The sequence below is a fragment of the Manis pentadactyla genome, chromosome 5 (assembly GCF_030020395.1).
Source record: "Manis pentadactyla isolate mManPen7 chromosome 5, mManPen7.hap1, whole genome shotgun sequence".
NCBI classification, from domain to species: domain Eukaryota; kingdom Metazoa; phylum Chordata; class Mammalia; order Pholidota; family Manidae; genus Manis; species Manis pentadactyla.
Window position 1 is genome coordinate 173,875,529 of NC_080023.1, and position 27,829 is coordinate 173,903,357.

The 27,829-nt window shown below is 51.0% G+C and overlaps 1 protein-coding gene across 1 annotated transcript; it reads right to left on the minus strand.

Moving 5' to 3' along the window:
* Positions 1 to 18,306: 18,306 nt before the first annotated feature.
* Positions 18,307 to 27,029, minus strand: ANKRD60 (ankyrin repeat domain 60). Its single transcript, XM_036900943.2, has 4 exons — positions 26,870 to 27,029; positions 22,502 to 22,632; positions 20,765 to 20,930; positions 18,307 to 18,678 (listed from the first exon to the last, which is right to left on the minus strand). Exons 1-4 carry the CDS (start codon positions 27,012 to 27,014, stop codon positions 18,374 to 18,376), a joined length of 747 nt encoding a protein of 248 aa, XP_036756838.2. The 5' UTR covers positions 27,015 to 27,029; the 3' UTR covers positions 18,307 to 18,373.
* Between the last annotated feature and the right edge of the window lie 800 nt (positions 27,030 to 27,829).

The following is a 27,829-nucleotide window of genomic DNA, read 5'->3' on the forward strand; positions in this document are numbered from 1 at the left end:
GTATGTGGCCTTTGCTGGCTGGCTCCTTCCACTCCGCATCATGTTTTTGAGGTGCTGCCTTTCAGACACCCCCTGCGAGGACAGTGTTGAACGAGATGAGCCTCTGTCCCTTCCCTCCTGCAGCCCCCCTCAATGAATGAGGCAGACACAGCATGGCGATGACTCCAGGACTAATTCATGGCGATTCTGATGAGGAAAGTAAGGGGTACTCTAAGGAAGGAGCCAGGGAGGCGCGGAGGAGCAGGCCAGGACCCCAGCAGTGAGGCTGAGGGTGGGAGGGGCCGTGGGGCCAGCCAGCCAGGGACCGGCAGGAAGAGCCTCCCTGCAGAAGGAACAGCATATGCAAAGGCCTAATGCAGGAAGGAAATAAAAGAAAGCTGCACCTCTGAGACCCAGAGCAGAGGAACATGGCCCAGCATGAGATCTGCTAGAAGGCAGTGGGGTGGGGAGGGCCCTGCAGCCTTGGGTCGGGACTTCTAACTCTGACCGAAAAGCATGGGAAGTCCGACACAGGAGAGATGTCGTCACAATTTGATTTGAAAGATCATTCGGAAGGCTGGGTGGAGAACGGAAGGAAGCAGGGAGACCCGGGAGAGGGGAGGTGGTGGGCGGACACTGCAGAGCCGGGTGGCAGTCTCGGCATGGAGGGGCTGGCAAGAGTCACTGGACATGGGGGTGAGAGAAGAAGGGGTGAACGGAGCTGTACTCTGCAGTGGGGCAGGACAGAGCTGCAGCAGCTGGGGGCATCCAGGCCTGGGTACCTTCTGATCGGTATTCTGCACAATTTTTGACCAAAGCAGCTGGTGACTTTCAGGCCCCAAACTTATGACCTAACCCAGCTTGGCAATGAACTTGCACAGACCACTCATGAGCCCATCCACGTGGCCAGATCATTTAGAATGCACCTGGCCTGCTCCTCCAAGTGGCTGCCACCTCGCTATTTCATGTCATCAGCAAACTGGCGCCATCGTGAAATTATGCTCCATTCCCAGTCAATGCAGTAAACTTAAATGTTTTCTATAACCAGTTTGCCCTGTGCCTACTTTAATTCCCAACTGATTTATCTACCCAATTTATTACCAGACCTCGATTCAATCAATACTGGCTGGGATTCGGTCCACAGAGACTTCTGATTTATTCATGCTTGCGCTCCTGGGGTGATTTGAGATTCCACTCGGCACTGCAGTGCCCCCCCACTTCCCAAACTGACTGGTATTCCTCACAGCAGGGCAAGCGGGCATCAGCCCCCAGATGAGCAAGCCGGGTGTGCAGACCCTCTAGACACCAGGCGCCACCCTCTCCCTATGCCCCAGGGCCTGCAGCCCTTGCCCCCGGAAAGCCCTGGGTGGGACCTGACCTCCAGATTCTCTGGGAAAGCAAACTTTCACAAACTCTGATGGCTCTGCATTAGCACAGAAACAGGCTCTGGGAAGGGGGAAGACGTGCGTGCCCTGTATGAATTGTGTCTTACTGCGCTAGGACCAGGGTCTAAATAAGATCTTTATCTTTTGCTCTGGACATATAAAAACAGGATGTTGGGGTTTCTTGTTCCCAAGGATTTAGCAAAACTTTTGCTAAAAAAAAAAGAAAAAAGATGCCAGAAAGATATTTTTCTCCCAAAAGGAGGGTCATGGGGTCTGAAACTGAACATAAGAGGTCAAGGTCTTCCCTCTTGAACTTGCTCTGGCAAAAATTCAATAGAATCACATCCTCTGGTTCTAATTCTAAACTTCCCGGAGGAGGGACAGCAGGAGGGCTTGCTCAATCTATAGCCTTTCTCAAAATAAATCACCAGGAGGTCATGGCAGCAGTAGTTATTAAAATATTAAATTGTTTCCCATGTTTTTCACTTCCCCCTCTCTAAGCAGACTTGGAAATACCTTTAGGAAGGGGAGGAAACTTCTTAAAAACCTGAGCCATGCATCCGCTACGAAATGCTTCAGGCACCCAGCAAATCATGTAAATGGGTGGTAGGGCTGAGTGGGAGAGGCAGTAGGTAGCGGTAGGGACTGGGGCGAACTCAGGGGCAGCTGCTGCTCTAGCCCAGTCAGTCATTGCCTGGGAAGATGAACTCCAGCTTCTAGAGCTCCTGGCCTTGTGGAAAACTCTTGCGGCACCCTCTAATAGGCACGTGCATCGCGTGCCGTCAGACCACGTGAGGACCAAGTGTCCTGGGAGCACGGGTACCTGGTCAGCGACTACAGAACCACCCCTAACAGGGACAGAGTCTGTAAGATTAACTGAAGCTCAATTTTCCACCAGCCCAAAGGGATGTGGCTCTGAGTCAAAACTAAATTTTCATCAAAGTCACATTATTCCTTCTTTTTTGCCCCTCATGACCCTTCTCCTAGTGCGGGAACCAGGCGTTTGGTGCCACTGCCTCCCAGAACGAAGGATGTTCCTGGAAGCATAGGAAAACCAGAGTCAGTTCTCAGCTTTTGGGTTCCAAAGGTCTCATGCTGACGAGGAGGGGAGAGAACTCAGGGCAAGCAGGGATCGGAGGAGGTCTGAGGAAGGGAAAAGCCTCCTGGGAAACATGCCCTCCCATTATCTCCGGTACTGAGGTGGATGAAGTTTCTCCCCGAAGAGGGAGGGGGCCCTCTTTCCAGCGACAGCCTCTTTGGAAGGGGACAAGCCCCCAGGAGAATGTGGCTGCCCAGGGTATGTAGGCAGAGAGGACATGAGTCAGCCTCCTATATGTGGCAAGAAGAAGGAACAGCAGGGGAGTTATGGGACCCCACCAAGCGGAGCCCCAGGATGCCACTGGAGCAAGAGGGTGGGGTCCTGTAGCCTCCTGGGTCCCCCCAGATTGCTCCAAGTGGTACGGGAGTGGCTCAGTGAGCCCTCTGTCCCTGTAAGAGAAGGAAATTGGCCCAGAGAAAGCAGAACCAGGCAGGACCCTGCAGACATCACAAGGAAGGATTTAGCAGTCATCTGCATGGACCAATCTGAGGGTCAGACAGGACCACATGTCTCAGCAGCTGCCAGAGGCCCAGCTCTGATGCCCATGCATCCCACAAATGCCCAGGATAGATAGAAAAAATTAAGTTTCTCCTCCAGCTGGAGGACTTGGAGGAGACACCCACTAAGCTGGGTGCTGAGGCTTCCTTAGGGTGGTGCTGCATTTGTGTGAACAGGACAAAACACCTGGCCTGGCTGCAGTACTCAAACTGCAATGGGCATGCAAATCCCCTGGCATCTTGGTAAAATGCACAGTCTGATTCATCAGGTCTGCAATGGGGACTGAATTTGCATTTCTAACAAACTCCCAGGTGGAGCCATGCTACTTGTCCAGGCAACTCCGCTTTGAGTAGCAAGGTTTTAGAAGGTGCTAAAGGAAAAACCAGCATGCACTGCAGGACTCACAGCACCTGGTCCACAGGTTGGAGTGCTGGCGAGGGGTCCATGCTGCCTCAGAGGGGGCTTCTGGTGCATTCTCTACCCTGGAATTAAAGTTAACTGAAAAAAACACAAAAACCACCATTTAAAAATGCGATTCCATGTTTTCTGGATGGGAGAGGATTGCATAAGCCCACAGATTTGCTAAAAATCATTGAATTGTGCACTTAAACCAGTTTTAATTTAGGATTATGTAAATTGTATTTCAACAAACCTGTCTTTTTACAAATGTGTCACACCCCAGCAGCCAGATTTGAGATCATCTGAGCAGAAAGAATAACAATAACAATTGTAATTGGTTGAAACACACTGAATATATAAACAACCAAGCACCCATAACAATCCAAGAACTAAGCATTCTCCCTGCCCTTCAGTTGGAACTGCATTTCAGGGAAACTAAATAGCTCCAAAGGATGAAGTACAGCTCTTTTTTTACAGAAAAATGCCAGCTAATGAAATGTAGAAGGAAATGTCAGAATTGGAAAATCACCACTTTGGAACCTCTGTGAAACAGCTGGCTCGGTCAAGGAGTATCACTTTGATAAAGGGTGGATAAAGACGAAGCACAAAATATGACTTCACACCCACCAGGATGGCTGTGATCAAAAAGACAGGCAATAAGGGGAAATCAGAGCCCTCGTGCCCTGTTGGTAGGAATGTGAAATGATGCAGCTGCTCTGGAAGACGGTCTCGCTGTTTTTCAAATGATTAGAGTTCTCATATGACCCACAGTTCCACTCTTCAGCTCATACCTAAGAGAATTGAAAACATATGTCCACACAAAAACTCACACACAAATGTTCATAGCAGCATTATTCATAAAAGCCAAAAATTGGAGTGGGGGATGACCAACCAAAGATGAGTGGATAAAGAAAAGGTGGTATATCCATATAGAGGAATATGCTTCAGCCATGAAAAGGAACGAAGGGCTGACATGTGTGCTTCAGCACAGAACCTGAAAAACATGACTCTAAGTGAAGAAGCCAGACATGAAAGGCCACATATTGTGTGATCCCACTGGTATGAAATGTCCAGAACAGGTAAATCCGTAGCAATGGTAAGATTAGTGTGGGGGCTAGGGAGGGGGAAGAAGAGGGACTATTTAATGGGTATGAGGTCTCATGTGGAGGGATGAAAATGCTTTAGAACCAAACAGAGGTATTGTCTGCACCACTCTGTGAATATACTAAAACCCACTGAATTGTATACTTTGAATGGGTGAATTGCATGGAGTCTGCATTACATCTCGATAAAGCTGCTTTTTAAGAAGGCAGGTGGGAGGACAAACACTGGATGATTCCACTTATATGAGGCACCCAGAGTAGTCAAATTCAAAGAGACAGAAAGTAGAATGGCCCCTCAATGCCACTGAACTGTACACGTAAAAATAGTTAAAATAGTAAATTTTCTGTTATGTCTGTTTTATCATAATAAGACAGGCAGATGGGGAACAGGGTTTCACAGGGTGTGAAAGGATCATTCTGAAACTCCTACTAGGCCAAAGGAGGACACACAGCTTCCCAGCAGAGAGGACAGCTGTCAGTCCCTTAACCCCAGGTCAAACCTTGCCTCCTGACATCAAGCACACCTTGTGAAGTGCACAAGGTCACCCAGGAAGTGGTCTGGCAGAAATGCTCAACCTGAATCTGATCCCACCTGGAAGTCCCACATCCAGGTCACAGGAACTCAGGGGGACAGGTAAAGGCCGCCACATGGAAGGCCAGACACACTCAGGATGCAGAGCCTTCCACAGGACACCTGGCTGGCCTTCTCCATCGGCCACTGTCAGGAAAATAGAGGGCAGGGGGATCACTGCCCTGGGGGAAAAGAGACGGGAGATGTAATAACCAAATACAGCAAGTGAAGGAAGGGAGTCCAGGGCGAATTGGCAGCTCCAGCAGGCACGTGGGGGCAGCAGGAGGCCTGAATTCAAGCCAGCCATCAGATCATGGGGTCAGCGGGAAGATGGCCCCTAAAGATGTCCACATCCTGGTGCCGGGAACCTGTGAACAGGTTATCTTACACGCAAAAGTAATTCTGCGGCAATAATTAAGGATCCTGAGGTGGGAGGTTATCATGGTCCAATCTAACCACAAGGATCCACACAAGAAGCAGGCAGGAGGGTCTGAGAAAGAGAAAGAGAGACGTGAGGACAGGAGCAGGTCAGAGAGAGGCCATGGTGCCAGCTTTGAAAAGAGGAAAGGCGTCCACAAGGCACGACCTACAGGAACCAGGAAAGGCAAGGAAAGAGATTCCTTCTGGAGCCTCCAGGAGGAACCAGCCCTGTGGACACCTTGACTTTAGTCTGTGAGACCCATTTCAGGCTTCTGACCTCCAGAACTGTAAGATAATCAACCTGCTGCAATTGTTGTAAGCCACTAAATCCACAGTCATTTGTTATAACAGCCATAGCAAACTCATATGGATGCCACCAGGGAATTACGGGTCACTTGTGTGGGTGTGATAAAGGCACTGTATTCAGCTGGAGAACACCCTTATTCTGAGCAGATGCAGACAACGGTTTAGGATGGAGCATCCATTACTGGAGCAAAATAGCTCTACAGAGGAAGCAAATATAACAAGAGTTAGCAGCCATTGTTCTGTTCTACTTTTCCTACAGGCTTAAACTTTTCTACAATAAATCAGTTTTAAAAGGCTCAGTGCCACAAAAGACCCTGAATAGCCAACGCAATCCTGAGAAGGAAGAATAAAGCAGGGGGGATCTTGCTTCCCAACCTCAAGCTCAACTACAAAGCCACAGTAATCAAGACAATTTGGTACTGGCACAAGAACAGACCCATAGACCAGTGGAACAGAATAGAGAGTCCAGATATTAACCCAAACATATATGGTCAATTAATATTTGATAAAGGAGCCATGGACATACAATGGCGAAATGACAGTCTCTTCTACAGCTGGTGTTGGCAAAACTGGACAGCTACATGTAAGAGAATGAAACTGGATCATTGTCTAACCCCATATACAAAAGTAAATTTGAAATGGTTCAAAGACCTGAATGTAAGTCATGAAACCATAAAACTCTTAGAAAAAAACATAGGCAAAAATCTCTTGACATAAACATGAGCAACTTCTTCATGAACATATCTCCCCAAGCAAGGGAAACAAAAGCAAAAATGAACAAGTGGGACTATATCAAGCTGAAAAGCTTCTGTACAGCAAAGGACACCATCAATAGAACAAAAAGGAACCCTACAGTATGGGAGAATATATTCATAAATGACACATCCGATAAAGGCTTGACATCCAAAATATATAAAGAGCTCATACACCTCAACAAACAAAAATCAAATAATCCAATAAAAAAATGGTCAGAGGAGCTGAACAGACAGTTCTCCAAAGAAGAAATACAGATGGCCAACAGGCACATGAAAAGATGCTCCACATCGCTAGTCATCAGAGAAATGCAAATTAAAACCACAGTGAGATAGCACCTCACACCAGTAAGGATGGCCAACATCCAAAAGACAAACAACAACAAATGTTGGCGAGGTTGTGGAGAAAGGGGAACCCTCCTACACTGCTGGTGGGAATGTAAATTACTTCAACCATTGTGGAAAACAGTATGGAGGTTCCTCAAAATGCTCAAAATAGACTTACCATTTGACCCAGGAATTCCACTCCTAGGAATTTACCCTAAAAATGCAGCAGCCCAGTTTGAAAAAGACAGATGCACCCCTATGTTTATCGCAGCACTATTTACAATAGCCAAGAAATGGGAGCAACCTAAGTGTCCATCAGGAGATGAATGGATAAAGAAGATGTGGTACATATACACAATGAAATATTATTCAGCCCTAAGAAGAAAAGAAATCCTACCATTTGCAACAACATGGATGGAGCTAGAGGGTATTATGCTCAGTGAAATAAGCCAGGTGGAGAAAGACAAGTGCCAAATGATTTCACTCATCTGTGGAGTATAAGAACAAAGAAAAAACTGAAGGAACAAAACAGCAGCAGAATCACAGAACCCAAGAATGGACTAACAGTTACCAAAGGGAAAGGGACTGGGGAGGATGGGAGGGAAGGGAGGGATAAAAGGGGGGAAAAAAGAAAGGGGGCATTACAATTAGCAGGTATAATGTTGGGGGGGCACAGGAAGGGCTGTGCAACACAAAGAAGACAAGTAGTGACTCTACAGCATCTTACTACGCTGATGGACAGTGACTGTAATGGGGTATGTGGGGGGGACTTGGTGATGGGGGGAGTCTAGTAAACATAATGTTCCTTATGTAATTGTAGATTAATGATACCAGAAAAAAAAAAAACCAGAAAGGGCTCAGTGTAGGAAACATGCCAGCAGATACAGAGATTTGGCCCCGGGCAGTGGGAGGGCATGTGAACAGCAGGCCCAGCAAAGCAGTCCCTCCACCTGTGGCCCCCAGGCCCCCTCAGAAGGCTGCCCCCCTGGGGCCGGCCCCACTTCCCACTGCACTGCACCGGGATCTCTCCTGCTCTGCTGGGTCCTTCCTGGCGACATGGAAACCCTCATCACCTGCTCCCATCTTTAAAATAAGAGCCATCCTTGGCCCCGCGCGGCCAACCCCTCGGAGGAGCAGTCCACACCCACAGCCTCCTCTCCCTCAGGGCTGCCACGGGCTCTTCATCCGCCTGGAGAAGGACTCCTGTCCCCCGCGGGCCACGGCAGTGGGCTTGTCAAGGACAGTCATGCTGCCCACTGGTCTCTCTTGACCCTCAACCAGCTTGACGCTCCGTAGCTTCCAGCTCCAGCACCCACACACCCCGTGGCCCTCAGGGCTGCCCTTCTCCCTTGCGAGCACCTCCCCTCAGCCTTCCGTACTGGCTTCCTCTACCGGAGCCCTAAATACAGGAGTCCTGGGGCCCAGCCCTCTGCTCCTTCCACAGCCGGCACCCGACACCCTCCCCTAGATCCCATTGCTGGCTGACAGCCCCCAAGCATCTGTCCCTGGAGGCCCTCTGCTGTGAGCCCCCGCCTGTGTGCCCGGCACCCCACTGCATACCCCATGGATGAGCGGTTGACACCTCAACATAACTGGAGGGGGCACTGGTGGCCCTCAAGTGAGACATCCGCCTGGAACCTGTGAATGCAGGGTTATTTGGAAAAAGAGTCTTTGCATATGAGATTAAGGATCTTGACATGAGATCCTGGGTTGGGGTGGCCCTAAATCCAGTGACAAGTCCTTGTAAGAAGAGAGAGGGGGTAACAGATACAGACAGAGGCAGACGCCACATGTGGACGGAGGCAGAGATCAGGGTGATGCAGTGAAGCCAAGGAGAGCCTGGGGCCACGGGACGTGGGGAGACAGGGGGGTGCCTCCCAGGAGCCTCCAGGGGCGGGGCCCTGCCGATGCCTCCATCTGAGGCTCCTGGCCTCCAGGACTGTGAGCACCACCCAGTTTGCAGCACTTTTTTGCAGCAGCCGCAGGGAACTAATGCACCGACTGACTCAGGACCCTCCGAGTTCACCATGCCTTCCTCTTCCTCAGCTTTTCCCTTCTTGGAAATGGCCCCCCACCCACTGGACTGCTCAGTCCTAAGCCTCTGACTCTTCCCCACCCGCATCCCCGTATCTCTGGGATCTGCCTTCTCAGCTCCACCTCCCCTGCCCTCGCCACCCTAGTCCAGCCACTGTCCCCTCACTTGGACACCAAATGACTTTACTGATCCTGGATTGGGGTGGCCCTAAATCCAGAGACAAGTCCTTATAAGAAGAGAGAAGCGTCCACTCTTGCTTTCCACAGACCATTCTGCTAAAGCCAGGAGGCAGGTCACACCATTCCCCTTCCTAAACCTTCAAGCACTTCCCATTGCTCTTGGAATGAAACCCAAACAAGGGCCTGCATCTGTGGGGGAGTAAGATATGGGCCCAGTTCTTCACCATCCTCAGCCTCCACCACCTGCCATGGCCTCATCAGCGGTGAGGTTAATTTCTTGCCTCTGGACCTTGAGCTTGGCCGCTTGACTGGACTGACCAACGACCTGTCATCAGAAGTCACCATGCGGTGGCTCTGAGCTTGCGCCTCTGAGGAGCCTGGCAGGACCCCACTTGCCCTCTCGCACCTCTGCCAGTGCTGCTGGGAAAACAATGGCTAAGCTGACCTGCTGGCCCCAGGGGGCACAGTGGAGCAGAGCTGCTCCAACCAGACCAGCCCAGAGCCACCCACCCAGCTCTTGGTTCAGGCTGCTGCAGTTTGAACGGTCCCGCAGCACAGCTGTGGCAACAGCTGCCCTGTGTGGCTTCCGAGGCACTGCCTGCCCCAGACCCTGCCCACCTCCCTAACTCCATCTTTCACTCCTGCGGCCCTCACTGGTAACTATCCGCTCATGCCAAAGGTTTCTGGAAGGTTCTAAGCCTGCCCAGAATGATCTTCACTCCTCAAATCGCAGTTTGCATCTCACGTCTCCTGAATCTGATGCCTTTCACCTAATGTCGCTCTCTGCCACGTCGTTCTGTGGTTTGCCTTCCTCGCGCAACCTGAACGCACCACTTTCTTATGTTTGTTGCACTTCCCACGAAATGGCAGCGTCATGAACACCAGGACTGACCGACTTACCACATTTCCCAGAATGTCAGTGTGTCTCCCGTTCTCTTGGAAAACAGTGATGTGTCCCCCACCTTCGGAACAGAGGCACTTACCTTCAGGCGACGTCGCTACTTGCTAGGAGAGAGCCCCCTGCCCCTTACCCCCACCCCAAGAAGACATAGCCAGCCACCCTTTTCCAGGAGGTTAGAAACCCCAAGCAGGGAGTGTGGGTTTCTTCGGAGGGAGCTGTCGTCCTGTAGGACACTCTGGGCATTTCCCCACCATCTCCACCACCACCAAAAGCGAGCAAGAAGCATTAAGAGATCCCCTCCCAGGGGCTGTGGTTGCCCAGGGGAGTCTGACCCCTCAGGAGGGGGCGTCCCAGGGAAAGGTCTGCCCAGCCGGTTCCAGGGCAGGCTCTTGGGAGCAGCCTGCACTTCCAGAATCCCAGATGACAAGGACAAGGGCTGTTTTCCCATGGACCCTGGGCCGAGGGGACACCCAGAGGGCAGGGAAGCGGGCAGATGCAGTCCTGAAAGCACAGCCTTCCCCCAGCCCAAGAGAATTGGGTGCCCGTGAAGCCCAGAGGCCAGGTGTGAGCAGTCAGAGCAGGGGGCGGGTCTTAGAGGCCAGCAGAGCATCACCAGCTTCCAAGTAGGTCTCCAAACACCCACAGTGTTCCTGGTGCTCCCCAAAAGAAGGCCTTTGGCAGCCTGGGAGGGCCACACGCTGTCCCTCTACCTTCCCCCTGCATGCCAGGCCCACCCCGGAGACACCAGGAACAGCTGGGCAAGTGGAGTGGGGTGGGGAACAGAGTGTGAGGGCGCCACAGCCCCTCAACCACCCGCAGGCCTGGGTCAGCCCTGAGCTGGGGGAGAGCTACCACGGAAGAACTAGAACTACTGCAGCTTCCATTTGGGCCTGGCTGGACTAAGATGCAAAAGATGGCTGTTGATTAATAGCAGCAAATGGCAAAGGGTGACACCAGAGACAGGGAAGGGAAACACACAGGGTGCGTGGGTGTAGGGCACTGGTGGGGAGGTCATGAAACCAATCTGACACCCCCAACTGGAACAGTCCAGGCCTAGGGGAGCTCTTTAAACACGTGGGTGCTGAGTCGTTCCATCTGTGGAATGCATGGGTAGGTGTCAGACGCCTCACCTCGTTGCCAGCATGTGCGTCTGTGTGAAGTCCAGTGCTCCAAGCTGCAGGTTCCAATTCACTTCTTTTCAAATAAAGTGGCTTTAGCTGCCCAAGCCTCTGTCTCTGCAGAGCAGGATTAGTAACACCTGACAGGGTCTTTGCAGAAGCGATGGCAAAACCAGATCTGACACATCCTTTCATTATTTAAATATAATTCCCAAACCATGTGTGAGGTGAACCAGGTGTGAAATATACTGCGGTTTGCTAAAAGGCGGAGACACACCGTGAAGATCTTTGAAGTGTCATTCCGTCTCAAAAGTATTCCCCACGTGTGCCCGTTTTGAGTCCCAGCATTCCTCCGTGTGCTGTGGCTTATACTTCACTTGGGGAAAACAACGCAGAGGATCTTGACCTTCAAAATACCTAAATTAGCAAAATTCCTTCCTGCTTCTCCTGGGTGATAGAGACTTTAGTTAAAGTGTTCGTTAGAGTTGCAAGGAAAGTGCTAGACGTTTCCTCCCTGTGGGGGTTTTAAAAAGATGGAATTCATCCCTAACGCTGGCTGGCTCTTATCCCTGACCCTAAGACCATAATTCGTGAGGCCCTGGAGGAAGACTCTTTGACTTGGAGGACAGTTATTTCTTTCTAAATTCTTACACTGTTAATTTTAGGTGGAAATAAGTCCATCTAAAGTTAGATTTTTTAAAAATATGCCATACCAAACGAAGATCGAAACCACAGAAAAGAAGCAAGAGTGGAAAGTCCTTGAATACAATGGCCTAAAGGGTGAGGAGAACATTTAACAAATGCGACAGGATTTACAATTTGTACTGGGGTTACGGGACGTACCCAAGTCTGGGGCAAGTTTCGGGCTCCGGGAGTTGATCCGCGGTCTCGCTGCGACACCTGGTGGACATCGCGCCCCCAACCTGCGGCAGCCGCGCGCAGCTGCGCCACCTAGCGGGGGCTTCCCGCACTGCCCTGGGAGGCTTGGGGAGCGTTCAGGACCCCCTGGGACCAGTCCTGAGGGTCGCTGGGGCTCTGATCTGAGGCGAGGAGGGGGTATCGGTGGGATTCAATTACCTACTCCTCCAGCCTGCGTTGTGTGTGCACTGCATGGTGGTGCCCAGCCCGGTGGCGTGTCCTAGCCAAGTTCTGGGTAAGCACCCCTACAGAGCTTTGAGAATGATTGCCAGGATTTTCTGCGTTTTACAAGCAGGGAAAGGGTTCTTGAGAGAGGTAACAAAGGGTCACAACCACCAGGAAGTCCTCCCAGGCAGGCTGGTTCATCTTTGGAGAGGAAGCATGGCCTGTAATCAGGTGAGCTTAATATTATCAGGGGCACTCTGCTGTGTGACTCTGGGAAGGTTGCTGACTTCTCTGAGCCTCCGTTTCCATGACGAAAAATGGACATGGATTAGAACACACTCAGTGCCATGCAGCATCTGCATCCATGTGAGTGTGTTAGATCTCAGGCTCAGCCCAGAGCCTACTAAACCTAGGACCTCTCAGAGGTGAAGCCCAGCAATCTGTGTCTCTTAGCAAGCCCTCCCTGTGTCTGAATGCATGTTCAAAGTTTGAAACCTCTGACTTTCAGGATCACTGAAAAGACTAAATGTGATAATGCATGCATTATGCATGGCCTGGGGTAAGTGCTCAGTGAATGACTGTTATAATTCTCAAGCTCTGGAGTGCGGGGTCCGGTGGGGAGTATCTTTCCTCCTTTTCCCTTTATATGTATACATATTTTAATTGCAAACATAAGACATGCTGCTAAACATAGAATGATGTCATAAACCCAGCAATTCCCCTTCTAGGTATGTACCCCAAAGAATTGAAAACAGGTGCTCAAATGCTTGTACACCCATTTTTATAGCAACATTATTCACGATAGTCAAAAGGTGGAAATAAGTCAAATGTCCATGAAATTATAAATGGCTAAACAATGGAATATTACTCAGCCATAAAAAGCAATGAAACACTGATATATGCCCCCATAACATTATGCTGAGAAGCCAGATACAAACGGCCACATGTTGTATGACTCAGTTTATATGAAATATTCTGAATGAGCACATCCATAGAGACAGAAAGTAGATTGGTGGTTATATAAGGCTGGGGGGAGTAGGAGGACTGGGGGTGACTATTAGTGGGTCCAGGGTTTCCTTTTAGGGTGCTGAAAATGTTCTGGAACCAAATAGTGCACACCATTATTAATGTACTAGATGTTATTAATGGCAAATTTTATGTCTATTTTACCACAGTAAGAAAAGGAGACATGCTGGTTGTGACAGTCCAGAGGTGTATTAGCAACCTGCTGCCCTGAATTGAGCCATGCTAGAGTTTGAAGATCTCTGACATCATTCTTGTTGCTCAAACTTACATGCACATCTGTTGGATTTGCCTCTTTTAAAATTGTGTTGATGAGCTCATACACATCTCCTGGACAACTTGCTGTTTTCCACTTAATGACATATGGCCAACACCCCTCGTCGTTGTCCCTTGGCCTGTACATGCAAATCAAGTCATTTCTTAATAGCTACAAAATGTGCCCCCATCATTCCCACTGGGGAGCATTTGGAGTGTTTCCAAGCACTGGCCACCAGAAACAGCCGTCAGGAGCATGCATCCTCACGTCTCATTTTGAACTGGGGTTCACCTCTGTAGGATGGACTTATTAAAGTGGGGCAGCTGGGCTGAGTCATGGGCATTCTGAATACCTATTATCAGATGGTAATCTTGCAAGGCTGTAGGAATCAACGAGCTCCCCTCTGCAGAGAGCGTTTCCCAGACACCATGTGCCCACACGCTAGCTCACACACAAGTACATCACAGCCCCAGATGTGATCAGTATCCATCATTTTTCCAACTGCAATTTGACAATGCACACCAACCAAATGGGTAGAAGGTGACATGGTATTGATGCATTGATTTGATTTGACAACTGCTGTGGTTGGTCTCCTTGTGATGGACCTAGGTTTTGGAACTTTCTGGCCAGGGGTCCACAGACCCTTTGGGGATATGAGAGCGATGAACGGTCTCCCCAGGAAATATGTGTGTTCAGACATGCACACTTTGCAGGCAGTTTCAGGGGTTCAGGCGGAGGCCCGACAGTGAGCCCCAACCTCTGAGAATGGCTCTTGCATTTTAAACACGGCACAGAGCGCAGCATCTCTGACCTTTCTGATGAGCTCAAACCCCGGTGTTTTTCCAAATGTTAATGGGTTTCTGTGCCCTCTGCTGGATGCCTGCGTAGTTGGCGCGGCACTGCAGAGGCAGGGCCAGGCGACTGGAATTTTCCTCTCGCCTCTGAGGCTTGTTTCCTCTCCTGCAGATCTGGCGCTGGAGTTTTTAAGTACAGAACGACTTTCTAGAAGTTGCTGAGGAAGCCCTATACTTAATACCAAAATCAGCAAATTTCAAGGAAATTATTTATCTCCCACTTTGGGAATTATTAGTTCTGGATGGGGACTCTTATTGTATAAGGTTTGCTGAAAATTTATGAGGCTATCTGGACACTGGGAGAGTATTGATTCCCGGTGAGTAAACATTTTAAGCAAATTAAGTGGTGGTGGTAATAATAACAATCATAATGGCTACGATTTTTCAAGTGTCTGCTCTGCGCCAGGCATTCAATCCCTCCAGTGACAAGGGCAGGTTTTATTACCCTAATGTTACAGACACTGAGGCCCTGAGGGATGCAGTTGCTGCCCCAGCCACACAGCAACAGAGGAAAATTCTCAACCCATTTGCCTGACCCCAAGCCCAGACCCTCCCATGGCACCGCAGGGCCACACTGGCAGGGCCTCGGGTCCTGAGCACACAATTCACAATGGCTCTCATTTCACCAACACGACCAGGAGGGGACCCACTTGAGAGGTGACAGTTTACCCCCATGTCACAGAGCAGTAAGGATGGAGAAAGGAATAGAATCGTGCCTCTCTGGGGAAATGGTTGCTGAATGTGTGTCAGACAAGCCAGGCTGGGGCAAGATGTTCAAGTTGCCCACAGAACCCCACAGTTTGTATTACCTCTGATTTATACTGTAGTGACCCCCAGAAACAATTTTAGACAACTTACAATTAAACATATGTACAAGACAGGGCGACTCATCTAACACATTCAGGGGAAGAAAAAAGGCAGGTGGAGGAAGGTGGGTATTTCCTCCAGGTGGGCATTAACCTTGGCTCTGAGCATCCTGGCAGCCAAGGTGAATGGAAATGTGGTGGACACAGTGGTCATCATCTGCTTGTAGTGAGCACCCCATCTCCCCGGAAGGGCTCCCCCATTCCCAAGGACCATTTTCCAGGCTGACATAAGGCACACTGGTGAGCAATGTCCCTGACAGCAAGATGCTGAGGAATCCTTCGCCGAGTGCCACCCCAAAGTCCAAGGATGCTCGATGGCATTTCCGGGAACGCACTGGGCTCCCAGGGTTAGGTACCCGTTTTTTCAGTGATCAGAACCTGAGAGCCCAAGAAAGGCACCAAATGGTTCTCCTCTCTCTTAAACATCAATAATTGAGCCCATGACCTCCAACCCAGCTGTCAGACGGTAAGAGCAAGCACATACTGAGCACTTCCTACCTCCCAGGCCCCAACAACCTCAGGGACCAGGCGCCACAACCGCCCTCCATCCTTCTCTACAGAAGACTGCTGCTCAAGCAGTAGGGAACTTGCCAAAGGCCACAGGGAGGGACCAGAAACTGCCACCTGGGGTCCACACTGTCCCCAAACCCTGCAACTCCACACTACCCCGGAAGCCCTTCTGCTCTGGTGACCGGGAGCCCAGCCTATGGGAGACAGGAGATGAGAAGGGACCTGGATAGCCTACCCAGAGGACGGCCAGTGGCTCCTGTCTGCAGGAATCTGGCCCCTCCCCATGCAGAGGCGAGGCCCACCTGGGTCACTGCAGGCCACAGCTGTTCCCCACTGAAGACCATCCTCAGTGACCTGAGCCTAAAAGGACTTCAAGGTTCTGCAAAGGTGTTTGTGATCAACCCCTCAAAATAATTGGTTTTCTGTTGGCTCCAATGTATGACCAAAAAAAAAAAAAAAAAAACACTTGAAAATAAATGTTTAATGAGATATCTACAAAATGTACCATGGTTGTGACCAACTGCACATCAACTCTTCTATGGCTGTGGATGTATTTTATTTGGTATGTGAAGCAGGCTTGTTTTAACATAATAGATGAGATGCTAAGATTTTCTATAACAAAGGGCCCCAGAGACCTACAGCTGTATTAATATGACTCCGCCACAGACTGAGCAAAATGTCACCACAGAGAGTTTGGAACTTGCCCAATTTCTGGCCAAGAGTTTAACTGAACTGGGGGCATATGAGGGTAGAGTGCTTGCTTTCAAAGTTTTGGGAACAAGCATCAGGCAGCAGGCCCTCCTACCAACAAAGACAGCGGAGCAGAGCTCCTGGCAAACGCATGGCTTTGAGTGACGCTGCTTGTTAAGTTAAAGGGCGCCCACGTCCCCCACCGGGCACACCTCATTAGCTAAATGAACCGACCGGTCAGAAGTGTTGCTTTCATATCCATCTATTGACTTTGGAGAACGTTTGCCAAAAAACAAGATCTCAGTTTTGACATCACTGATGCTGAGCTATATATATATATATTTTGAGAGGGCTTCTCTCTTATTTATTGATCAAATGGTTGTTAACAACAATGAAATTCTGTATAGGGGACTCAATGCACAATCATTAATCCACCCCAAGCCTAATTCTGAGCTATATTTTTTTCTGACTATTATTTGTCAAACAGATTGCTGAGCTGGGTACAGCCACGTCTACTGAGTATAAAGCCACGTTATCAACACAGATCTTACTGGCCCTGACAGCAGAAAATGGCACCAATTCACGTAAAAGTGAATCCAGTTCCTGGGATGCAAGTCAGAGAGAAGGGCGGCCAGGATACAGGGGCTTGTCCCACCGCTTGAAAACCAGGACTTCAATGGTCGAGGGACGGTTGCCATGGGCTGTTTCCACAAGCTGGGTCAGGGTACAGGGCTTTAGAGAAACAGACCTGGCTGAGGGGTGGGGGGTGGACCATACCTGTCACCCAGCAGGACCCGACGCCATTCCTGCCATGTGGCTTCTGAGCCCTGGAACATTCCAGTGAGTGTTAGGCTGTTGCTGCCAGTCTCCTCAGTGGAACAAGTCAGAGTTTGACGATGGTGGGCAGTTCCCTAGGTGTGCCTGAAATCTTCCAGTCCTTTTATATCATACCACTAGCTTTAAAAAATTCAAGCCAACACTTAAAAATCAGGACTTATACCAAAAAGCCAGATTTTCAATGCTGGAAAGCTCTGGAAAGATGGAGCAGCCTTGGGCTCACATTTCTGTGGGAGCTGAATCCTGGCGCCCTCTTCAGAGGTGTGCCCGTCAGCCTGCTCCAGTCCTCCCCTTTCCCTCCCATATCCCATGCCCAGGTGATTCACCCACATGGCGGGCTGCACCCCTGTGGGCTGGTAGCTTTTGTGAGGCATAGAGCCAGGAACTAAGCATAGGAAAAAGGATGCCACCTAGGTTCAAGCAGGAAAGGAGAAAGCTGGGGGAATGGGGGCGGCTTGGACCACTGAGGCTGAGACAAAAGGATGCAAGGAGTCAGCTCTGATTCTCTCTCCAAGCTCATCACCAGCTTTTACACTGTCTCCTCCAAATCCAATACCAACTGACCACCTGTCACCAAGTCACAGGGCACCCCTGGTGGGGAACGCGTGCAAAAAAACAAGCTCTCTGCTGCTCCTTGGCAGCTTCGTCCCCCCAGCCCCCACCCTCACCTCAAGCAGTAGACCCCTGAAAGAAGACTCAGGGAAACTTCTGGAACATTACCAGCAGAGGGTGCATTTAGTTCCATAAGTTTCACAAACAGATGCCCAGCCCACATGCACCGACCTCCTGACACTTGACAGCACTTGTTTTGTGTGACACTGTTGCTGTCCTCTTACTGCTCTTAGCCCTGTTGGGCCAGTGCCATAGACGGGCTGGGGCGGGAGCGAAGGCTACTGGTTCCCCTCACCTGAGCAGCATGGTCGCATACAGAGCACAAACAGCTGAAATTTAAAGGTTGGCATCAGAGCCTGATGGGTCTGTAACAGGTTGCCAAATGAACACAATCTCACCTCCTTCCATCAACTCCCTCCCCAGTTCATTTGCAAGCAGGGCAGATCATTTAGGGTCTGACTCAGATTAACTGCCATGTCTTCCTGTTTTCCTCTCCTGAGGGCAGCGATAGATTTGAACTCTGAAAAGTTACTCAAGTCAGCTTTGATATGCAAACATTCCCAGGGGGGGCTAAATTTTGCCCTTCTTCTTGGAGCCGAACCCATGTTTTACTTTCTGAAAAGCCTCGTTGGGGACCAGGTCCACCGGTTGCTTCACCCCCAACTTGGCCATCCAGTAGAACAGTATCATTCTCCGCTCGCCGTGCCCACCCTGCAGGCGGCGGGCTATGGAAATGGGGGTCTCCCCCTTGGCATCTTTGTCATGGATGGAGGCCCCATAGTTGAGCAGGAGCTTTATACAATCCGACCGGCCCATGGCTGAAGCCACGTGCAGGGGTGTCCTGCCCACGGGGGACCTGCTGAGACAACTGGCTCCTGCAAAATAAGAAAGCTGGCTGAGGGAGGACCACCCTCGTGGCCGTGAGCCCCACCTTCAAAGACACAGTCAAGTACAGAAGCCCCCTGGGAAGGGGCCGAGACTGAAAGCCCTGCTTGGGAGAATTAACAGTTGCTCCCCACCTCTGGCACCCAGGATAAGGGAGGGGGCACTGCGGCACCCCCATCCCCAGCACATAGTCTGCAGCCACTGATGTCCCTCAAACGCGTCTCCTGCTCAAATCCCACTGCTGGCGCCCACCGCCCTTGGGCTCTGTGCCCTGTCTCACCCCTCCTCCGCGCCCCGTGACACCGCCTGCTGTCCTGATCCCTAGAGTCTGCCCTGCTCCCTCCTCTGCCCCAGGCCCTTTGTAAATGCTGAAGACAGCCGTCCTGTTGCTCCCTGGGGCTTAACTGGATCCCTCTGTAGGCTTCATTCCCTTCCTCAGGAGAGCCTTCCTCAGCCCCCCTCCCCATGACTCCCCTGCAGATGCTCAGGAGACATTCTGCATCTTCAGAACATGCCCTGCATTGCTGACCACAGAATTAATTATTTGTAATAATTTGCTGACTTCCCCTCATAAACTCCACGAGGGCAGAAAACACACTTGTTTTGATCAGTGCTGTTTTCATCCCCAGCACGTAGCGTGATGCCTGGAGAAGACAGGCGCTGGGGAAATGACACCACGGGCAGTCTGACTCATGGACAGATTTCACTTCGATTGAATCCCTCACTGCCTCCCGCAGACGGATGGGCTAATGACAGGTGTCTGATACGGACTTGTTGAATTGAATCAAATTCTGGGTAACAAATATCATGACACAGAAAACAAGGCAATTCAATTACATGCAGCTGACATTTCGGTAGTCAGTTTTCATGAGCTATGGCTGGTCAGTGAGGTAAAGTTTTAAATAGGTTCTCATAATGCCCAGCCTTGGCCACGGCGCCTCTGCAGCAGCTGTCTGCAAAGGACAGAAAACTTTGCAAAGCTGGCTGTAATTTTTTAACCGGTACTTTCAAATACATCACAGTTCCATCAGAGTGAAAATGACTTTTTATGAGCTTAAAGGACTGCTGGGCTGTGAAAAGCCCATATTTCATCTTACAACAGGCGAAGTGCAGAAAGCAGAATACCTTCGGGAAAACCTCCACCCTGCACGGATGCCAGCCTGCTCCCCCTGCCCGAGCCTCTTAGATGTTTTCCCGCTGGGGCTGGTGGAAGTCGGGGAAACAGCAGAGACTGAGCAGAGAGGATGGGGTCAAGGCCACAGGCAGGAAGGGGTCTCATCTGAAGGCAAGTTGGCATGAGAGACCCTCAGAGGAGCTCCCTTCTGAGCCTCAAGCCATTGACCAAATACCACGTCAACTCCGTCCTCCTTTTCCCGAGGAAGCCCATGGCCTGGGCTGTCTGCAGCTATTGTCCATTGTTCTGGAATGGTCTACACCTCAATCAATAGACCTCTTTTACAAAAAATATCCTACATCCAGGGAAGATAAAGTATACTCTGCAAAATCGCAGGCAAAGCCCTTTAATTCAGAAGCAATGCAGGCTAAGGCTTCTATTTCTATAGACAGAATGAGAGAGACAGCAACTTGCCCCTTGGTAGAGGAGACAGGAAACCAGGGTATGGGGTAACTGTCCCCTGAGGGCACTAATTCAAAGTCCTGGAGAAAGTGGCCAGGCCCTGCTGGCCGAGAGAGCCATGCCGGCTTTGGACTCGACCCCTCGGACCACTGCAGAAACCCAGCTTCAGGTGGGGCAGAAATAACTCGGTTTGGGAATACCCCAGCAGTGTGTCCAGTGAAGCTGGGCAGACCGTTCCCGCGTCTTAGTGCCCTGACCCTCCCCCCACACAGACAGAACTTCCTGAGACCTGGCCGAGGGGAGAGACGCAGCCTCTGAAGCATGTACCCCAAGACACCTCAGGTGGGACTGGGCGGCCTGGCGGGGACCGTGATTGGGGGCTGGGAGGTCACGGGTTCAGGAAGCCATTGTCGCAGGGACTAGGAGGACAAGCCACTCTGTCCCCTGACAGGCGACTGACCTCCGACTCTTGAACATACTCTGCTGTCTGTCAGAATTACCGTGTTCTAGAAGGTACTGCACAGCATCCAAGTGGCCTCTGTGTGCGGTGATATACAATGCCACAAACGCTCTCTGAGATACCCATTTCTTCCACTCAAGGTCATCAAAATGTTGTGAGTTTGCAGTTCGGTAGCAACAATCTTCAGTGACACCCAGGACAGACAGCTGTGCAGGACAGACAGGGTTACACACAGTGGCTTTGCGTTAGCTCACAAGCGCTGGCACACCTGGCCCCAGGGACCGAGTGCTCGGCGCCCAGTTGGGGCTGATGATGGGGACGGACAGAGGCAAAGCCTAGTGGGGACGCTGGGAAGCCCCAAGGGGATGGCATTGTTTAACCCGCTATACATGTCCAGGAAATACGAGTTTACAATCAGGAGGCGGGGGGCAGGAAATTCTTCCTGTCACTGTTTTGAAGAGAGAAAATAGCTTTTCTGGGTGTCCAGAGGAAGGTGGTTGTGGCCATTAAGGAAGACACCAGCCAACACAAAACAGCCTCCCCAGAGAGGAATAAACTTCTCTGGAGACGATGAATTCTGGCCTTCCGATCTATTTTCGGGTCCATTGTCTCGCTAACTTCTGGAACAATCTGAACTCCACTCACAGATGAATTATAGCCCCGTACATAAGCATGTCATGGTGAATTAAGGCTCTGCTCACAGGAGGAAGACTCCGCGCTCCTGTCCCAGAGGAGGAACTCTGTCCCAGAGGCCAGGCGTCCGGCGTGGGGACGGCGGGGAAGGCAGAGCGGCCAGGGCACCGGCCAGCAACGATTCTGCCTCGAGGCGGGAGGAAATGACCTCAAGTCCACAGCAAGAGCCAGGCACGAAGGGTCGGTGGCATAGGGGAGGAAGGAGCAGCAATGCAGGGGAGGGTCTGGAAGGGGCAGTGCCAGTGGGAGGCTGGGCCTCCCCTTGCTTCTCAGCCAGGCAGACACGCAGGGGGTCTGCTGGGGTTCCGGCCCTGCCTCCCCAGACCTAACCCCAACTCCCTTCCTGCTCCCAGCCTTCCAGGACCCCTTTCCCAGCGGGAAGGAACCTCCGTCTCCTCTTTCTCATAAGCTCATAACTTTCCATCTGAGTTTATTTTCTCGAGAGAACATACACTTGCCCCTTGTGTCTAAGTGATCCACCTGCACTGCTGGGAGACATCCTGGTGGCCTCGTCCTCCCTGCCAACCCCATTCCAGAGCCCAGCGGAGGGCCAAGCACAAGGCCCGGCAGCCAGTCGGCGCCTGCGGCACCTCCAAGCAGCATGTGGCCTGTGGGCCTCGGCGGTGGGCAGGCCGCCCTGAGGATTTCCGCACTAGGACTCAGGCTGTGCACCTCCAGGTTACCGGGAGTTGATCGTTCGTGGTTAAATCAGGTTTTCAACTTTACCAATCGTATACACGAATAGAAAAGGCACTGTCCTGATTCCTTTGAGTGAGGGGGTTGGGGGATGAGTGGGTTATAAATCACAAATAGGTGAACACAGTGAAATGGCAAATCCAAAACAAGAATGGAAACACTCGATACAGTATTTGATCGTTATGACATGAGTCCTTATTATCTTTTTCCCTACTCTGAAACTTTTACTCAAATGTTCACATTCCAGACCAAGTAATTCTCTCCCCACCCTTCCCACTACACACACACACACACACACACACACACACACACACGCACGCACACATGCACACACAGTTTACGGTTGCTCTGTGAAGTACAATATCCATGTAAAGAAGCATGAAAACACCTTACTGGGATCCCCTTCCACAGCCGCCAAAATCAGTTCGGTCCATCCATCATAATGCCAGACACATAATGAAATAATACCACCAGGAACAACATCATGGAACTTGAGTGTAGTATCATCCATCAAAACTCCTATGGGGAATAATTTTTTCTTTAAAAAAGAAAAGGTATTAAAGATAAACTATTACATTGGTTAAGAGATTATCTGACTTTGAGCATCACAAAGATAATTTTAGAACGGAGAACACTAATCTCATTTGATGATGCCGCAGAAGTTTGTCTGTGGTCATTAACGCTTTTTAGAAAAATTAATTTCACTCAGCTCAAATAGAAGCTAAACCAAAAAAAAAAAAAAGGCAAGGATTTATAATATGCTGTAATTATAACTTGTTCTATTACAAAAAAATACATGAGTCAGTAGTCATTTTATGAGGCAAATAGAGCTACGTAAACTTCAAGTAACTATGTATTACAGACACCACGCATGTAGTTATAAAGTTATCTGTGGTAAACTAAAATACTAACCCTCAGCAATGTTATCATTAATTGACTAAAGAGGTAACAATGACCAATGTGCACTGGATCTTGCAAATTGTAGTCTGAAGCAGCATTTCTAACCCCTGGCGCTATTGACATTCTGGACTGGATCAATCTTTGCTGTGGGGCCATCCTGGGCACTGTAGGGTGTTTCAGCAGCATTCCTGGCCTCCACCTGCTAGAAGCCAGTGGTACACACATCTGGGGGGAACCATCAAAAATGTCTCCAGATGCTGCCAAGCAGCCCCTGGGGGTTGAGGACCTAGAATAATGTAAGCATCGTAATGCTGTGCACATTCTTCAGTCCTCATGACAAGCTAGGTTTGTCTTCCCCATTTGCTGATGAGCAAACTGAGGCTCGCATGGCTAGGAAAAATAGCAAAACCAGGACTCCAGCCAGACCTGCCTCCCTTCCAGCGCCACATGCATCACTCCAGGCTCCGTGGGCATCCTTTGGGTACCAGAAACTCAGGATGGTGGATGCCAACAGGGAATAGTGATTAGCAAATCTGTTAATTAGGGTCTTATTTGTGGTTCTAACACAGAAGATAATCAGTAATTAGTCTAAGCAAGACAACTTGACTTCCTAACAACTTTGAAAAAATTGAGTAAAGCTGTGTTTCCCAAGAAAGACAAGAGTGCAATTCACACATGCTGAGCAGCTCCTAGAGAAATCAGAGCACATTCTCTTTCTACAGGCAGGCAGCAACTGCCTTCGGCTTAGACAAATACTAATTATCACCAGCTAAATAAATTATTAAAGTTGCCAACAGACGGTAAGGGCGACCCTCATCCTCGAATTTGCTCACCCCTTTTAGATTTGTGTCTCTCAGGTTTACACACACATTATCTCATTTGACCCTCCCTGGCAACCTGCAAGGGGGGTACAGAGGAGTTGCTGGTTATTTACAGGCAGAAGCCCAAATTTCTTCTATCAATGCAGCAGCACCTTCTCTCTCGCTTGCTGTCAACAGTGAGGATTACAGCGGCAGGAGAGGGCAGGCTCCTAGCAGTTGCTAAGTGCTTGCTGAATGATAGGACTGTGACATCCGTGTTAAGTCACTCCATCTCTTTCACTGCCTCTTAGCTTTCTTGAATTTATTGCTCAGAATAGCTCATCAGTGAAAATAAATTAACAGAAGGGGTGCCAGACATTTGTGGTTCAGGACATGTAATTTTCTTGAATTACTTGTTTTGGAACTCTTACTTAAAAGTCCTTCAAGAGCTCCCTTCATTTTAACTAGTTAAATACACACTGTGTTCCAGATACATTCCTTCCCAAATAAAGCATCAAAAATGCCCCAAGCCATCTTCCAAATACTCCTATAGCCACATAAATACGTCATGAAAAATGCTTAGCCTATTCCACACAGAGCAAAAGGAGGCATTTTGGCCCTCCATAGGCATTTGGAGTTTCCCGAGTCCTTTTCTGTCTCCGTGGGGAATGGCACTGAGGATTCTGGAGCCAAAAGGCTTTGATCTACAGAGCCGGCCCCTGAGCCCTGGAGGGGCCGGGCTGGGAGAAGGCAGCTTGTGGAGCCAGGCTGCTGCTCGGATCCGTCTGTCTCCACCAGCTCCCGGCCCCTGCAGTGCAGCTGCAGGCCCTCTGCCACTGGCTGCTCACACTCTCTGTCAGCAGCCCTGAGAGCTTTTCCTGTCTTCCTTTTCTTGAAGGGTTTTTGTGTTGATTTCAACCGGGTGGGGAGGTGGTGGGGCTTTGGGGCTTTGCTCCTGTTCTCCTAGCCTAAGTACTGTGCGCAGGACAGGGACAACCAGGTCCTCAGGCTGAGGGAAGAGTGGGGGAAGGAGAGACTGGGCTGTAGGGCCCTTGCCCTCCCCTCAGGGCCTGCCACATGGTATCTGTCTGGATAGGGGGTCTTGGGGACCGGATTTGGCCACAGTGACCTCTGGGAGCTGGGTTCGGATCCCAGATAGGCTTTAAGCTCTTGATGTGGACAAGGATACAGGGTTGAGATTTGGGGTTTCAATAAGGACTGGGTTAGTGCCGGTATTGGGGGTTCAGATGTGGACAGGGTTTGAGACTTGGGGTCCTGACAAGGGCAGAGTTTGCTTGGATTTGGGACTCTGATGAAGGCGGTCTGCTCTCTGTTTGGGGGTCCTGGTATGGGAAGGGTCTACTCTAGGATAAGGAGTCCTTGTGTGGGCAGGACTTGTTTTGGGACCAGGGGTTCTGGTGGAGCCCTGGGCAGTGTGGCGACTGGGAGCGAGCAGTCGGATGGGTCTACCCTGGGATTTGGGGTCCCAGTGGCAACCGGCTCTGCTGTAAGAATTAGGGTTCTGATATTGGCACGGTTTGGCCTAGAATTTGGGGTCCTGGTGTGGATAAGGTTGGCAGAGGGAGCTGGGTTTCAAATACAAGCAGAGTTTGCTTTGAGTTTAGGGGTCCTCGTGTAGGCAAGGCTTGTTTTGAACTTCGGCTTCCTTATATCAGCATCATTGCCTTAAACCTTGGAGTGCTGGTGTCGACATGGTTTCTATGGTGTAGACAGGTTTGGCCTGAGTCTGGGAGTCCTGCTGCAGGTAGTTTGTTTCATGCTTTGGAGATACTGCTTGTAACTGGGGTTCTGGTGTAGTCATGGTGAGCTTGGGAACTGGCTTTCAGATGTGGGCAGGATTGGCTTTGGATTTTGGGGTTCACATGTGGGAAGAGTTTATTCTGGGCTCTGGCATCCTTACCTGGACAGAAATCGCTCAGGGATTGGGGTTCGGATGCCAGAGTGGTTAGAGATCAGGGGCTCAGAAGTGGGTTCTAGGATTTAGGGTCATGATCTGGGTAGAATCTGCTTTGGGATTGAGGTGTCTGGTGCAAGCAGGGGTAGCTTAGGGATTTTGTTTGAGATTCAAATATGGACACGTTGTGGAGAGATACAGGGCCCTGAGGTGGACGGGGCTTGTCTCAGGCTTTGGTGCCCCTGGGTGGACTCCGCTCCTGGAGGATTTAGGAGTCCAGTGGCCACGTGGTTAGCCAGGAGATTTGGGGTTCTGTCCTAGGCAGGTTTGTTCTTGGTTATGGGGTCCTGAAGTGGGCAGGGTTTGTTCCGAGCTTCAGCATCCTGGAGTGGACACAGTTGTCGGAAGAGTTCTGAGGTAGTCATGGTTACCTGGAGACTTGGGGCTCAGTCCTGGGCAGGTCTGTTCTGGGCTTTGGGGTCCTGGGTAAGCAGAGAATGCTTTGGGCTTTGGCATCGTTGCGTGGACACAGCCAGCTGGAGGACCTAGGGCTCTGATGCCCACGGGTCCAGCAGGGGGCCTGGAGCCTTGAGCTTGGGGCCCTAACGTGAGCAGGTTTGCAGTGGGCTGGGGGGTGTTGCTGAGGGCAGGCTTTGTTTCAGGCTTGCAGCCTGGAGCGTGCATTGCTGGCTTTGTGACTCGGGTCCCTGATGAAGACTTGGGGAGTTGCAGGGTCTGGGTCTCTGAGGGACCCTGCTGTGGCAGCGTCTGTTTGGGAATGTGGGCTCCTGACATGGACAGGATTTGTTCAGGGTTGGCAGGTCCAACTAGACAGCTCACTTTGGGACTGGGGCCCTACTACAGGCAGGACCCATGTGAGGATTAGGGTCTTGCTGCGGACAGCGTCTGCCTTCAGATCTGACGTCTAGTGTGGACCTCTTCGTCAGATTTGGAAGTCCCTCTGTGGTCAAGTCCCTGTGCTGCTTCTCCATCTGGGGTTTCTGGGGCACGGGGTCATGTTTTGACATCTTGGGTCCTCATGTGGGCAGGCTTCCCTTAGGGGTCAGCAGGTTCAGAAGGGGCCTGGGCGCCCCGGTCGAGGGAGTCCGCGTGGGGGCGCGGGGCCGGGGGCGGGGGGCACCTTGGTCCAGGTACTGCAGCCGCTGGAGGTTGAAGGGGATTCCGGCCAGCAGGTCCAGCTCCTCCTTGAGCTCCCGCACGGTCATGTCGCTGCGGCAGTTGGTCACGCGGAACAGCTCCGCCGTCTCCTCCAGCAGCACCCGCATGGCGAACACGTCCGGGGCCAGGCCGGCCGCCAGGCTGGGGGCCTGCGGGACGCCGCGGGGAGGCGGGCGGCGGGTGCGCGCCGGGGGCTGCGCGGGGAGGGGCCGTGAGCCCTCCGAGCCCGCCCCCCGTGCGCCCTGCCGGCCCGCCGCGTCCCCTGCCACCCGCCGCATGGCCCGCCGCCCCTCCCCCGCGCCCCGCAGGGCCCGGCGGCGGCTCCACGCGGGCGCGGGCGCCCCGCTTCCCCCAGGGTGGAGGGCAGGGCGCGTCCTCAAACCGTCAGATGGACGGAGATCAGGGCAGAAGCCCCCCCACCGCGGCCCCCGCAGGCCCAGCACCGGCGCGTCCCGACTCCTCGCAGCTTCCAAGCTACCCTGTTCCTTTACCCTGGAAAACGAGGCGGCTGCGGGCCGCTGTTAGGAAACCACGGCCTCGTCACCATATCTGTGTAAAATACCACCTTTACTCAATTCCGTGCCAACTACCTGGAGGAATTGTGTGTGAATAACGCTCTAAATCATCACTGTATGCATCGTCTACAGAGAGTAGTAAAGTGCAGTTTTTAGTCATGCTTAAAAATCGTATTTCTAGCATGAATGAAAAACCAATATCGCAGAAATAGGACTCCTTTCAGCAGATCTGGGCCCGAACCTGATGGTGAGAAACCCAAAAGTTCGCCACTCAGGATGTGGGAGATAGACCTGCATGAAAATTTGCAAAGCTGCATCAAAATCCATCCATTTTGAAAACGCTCTCCTAATCTTGGAGTGAGAAAGGTGCTGAGTGAAAACACTTGACAAGGGGAGAAATGTCCACT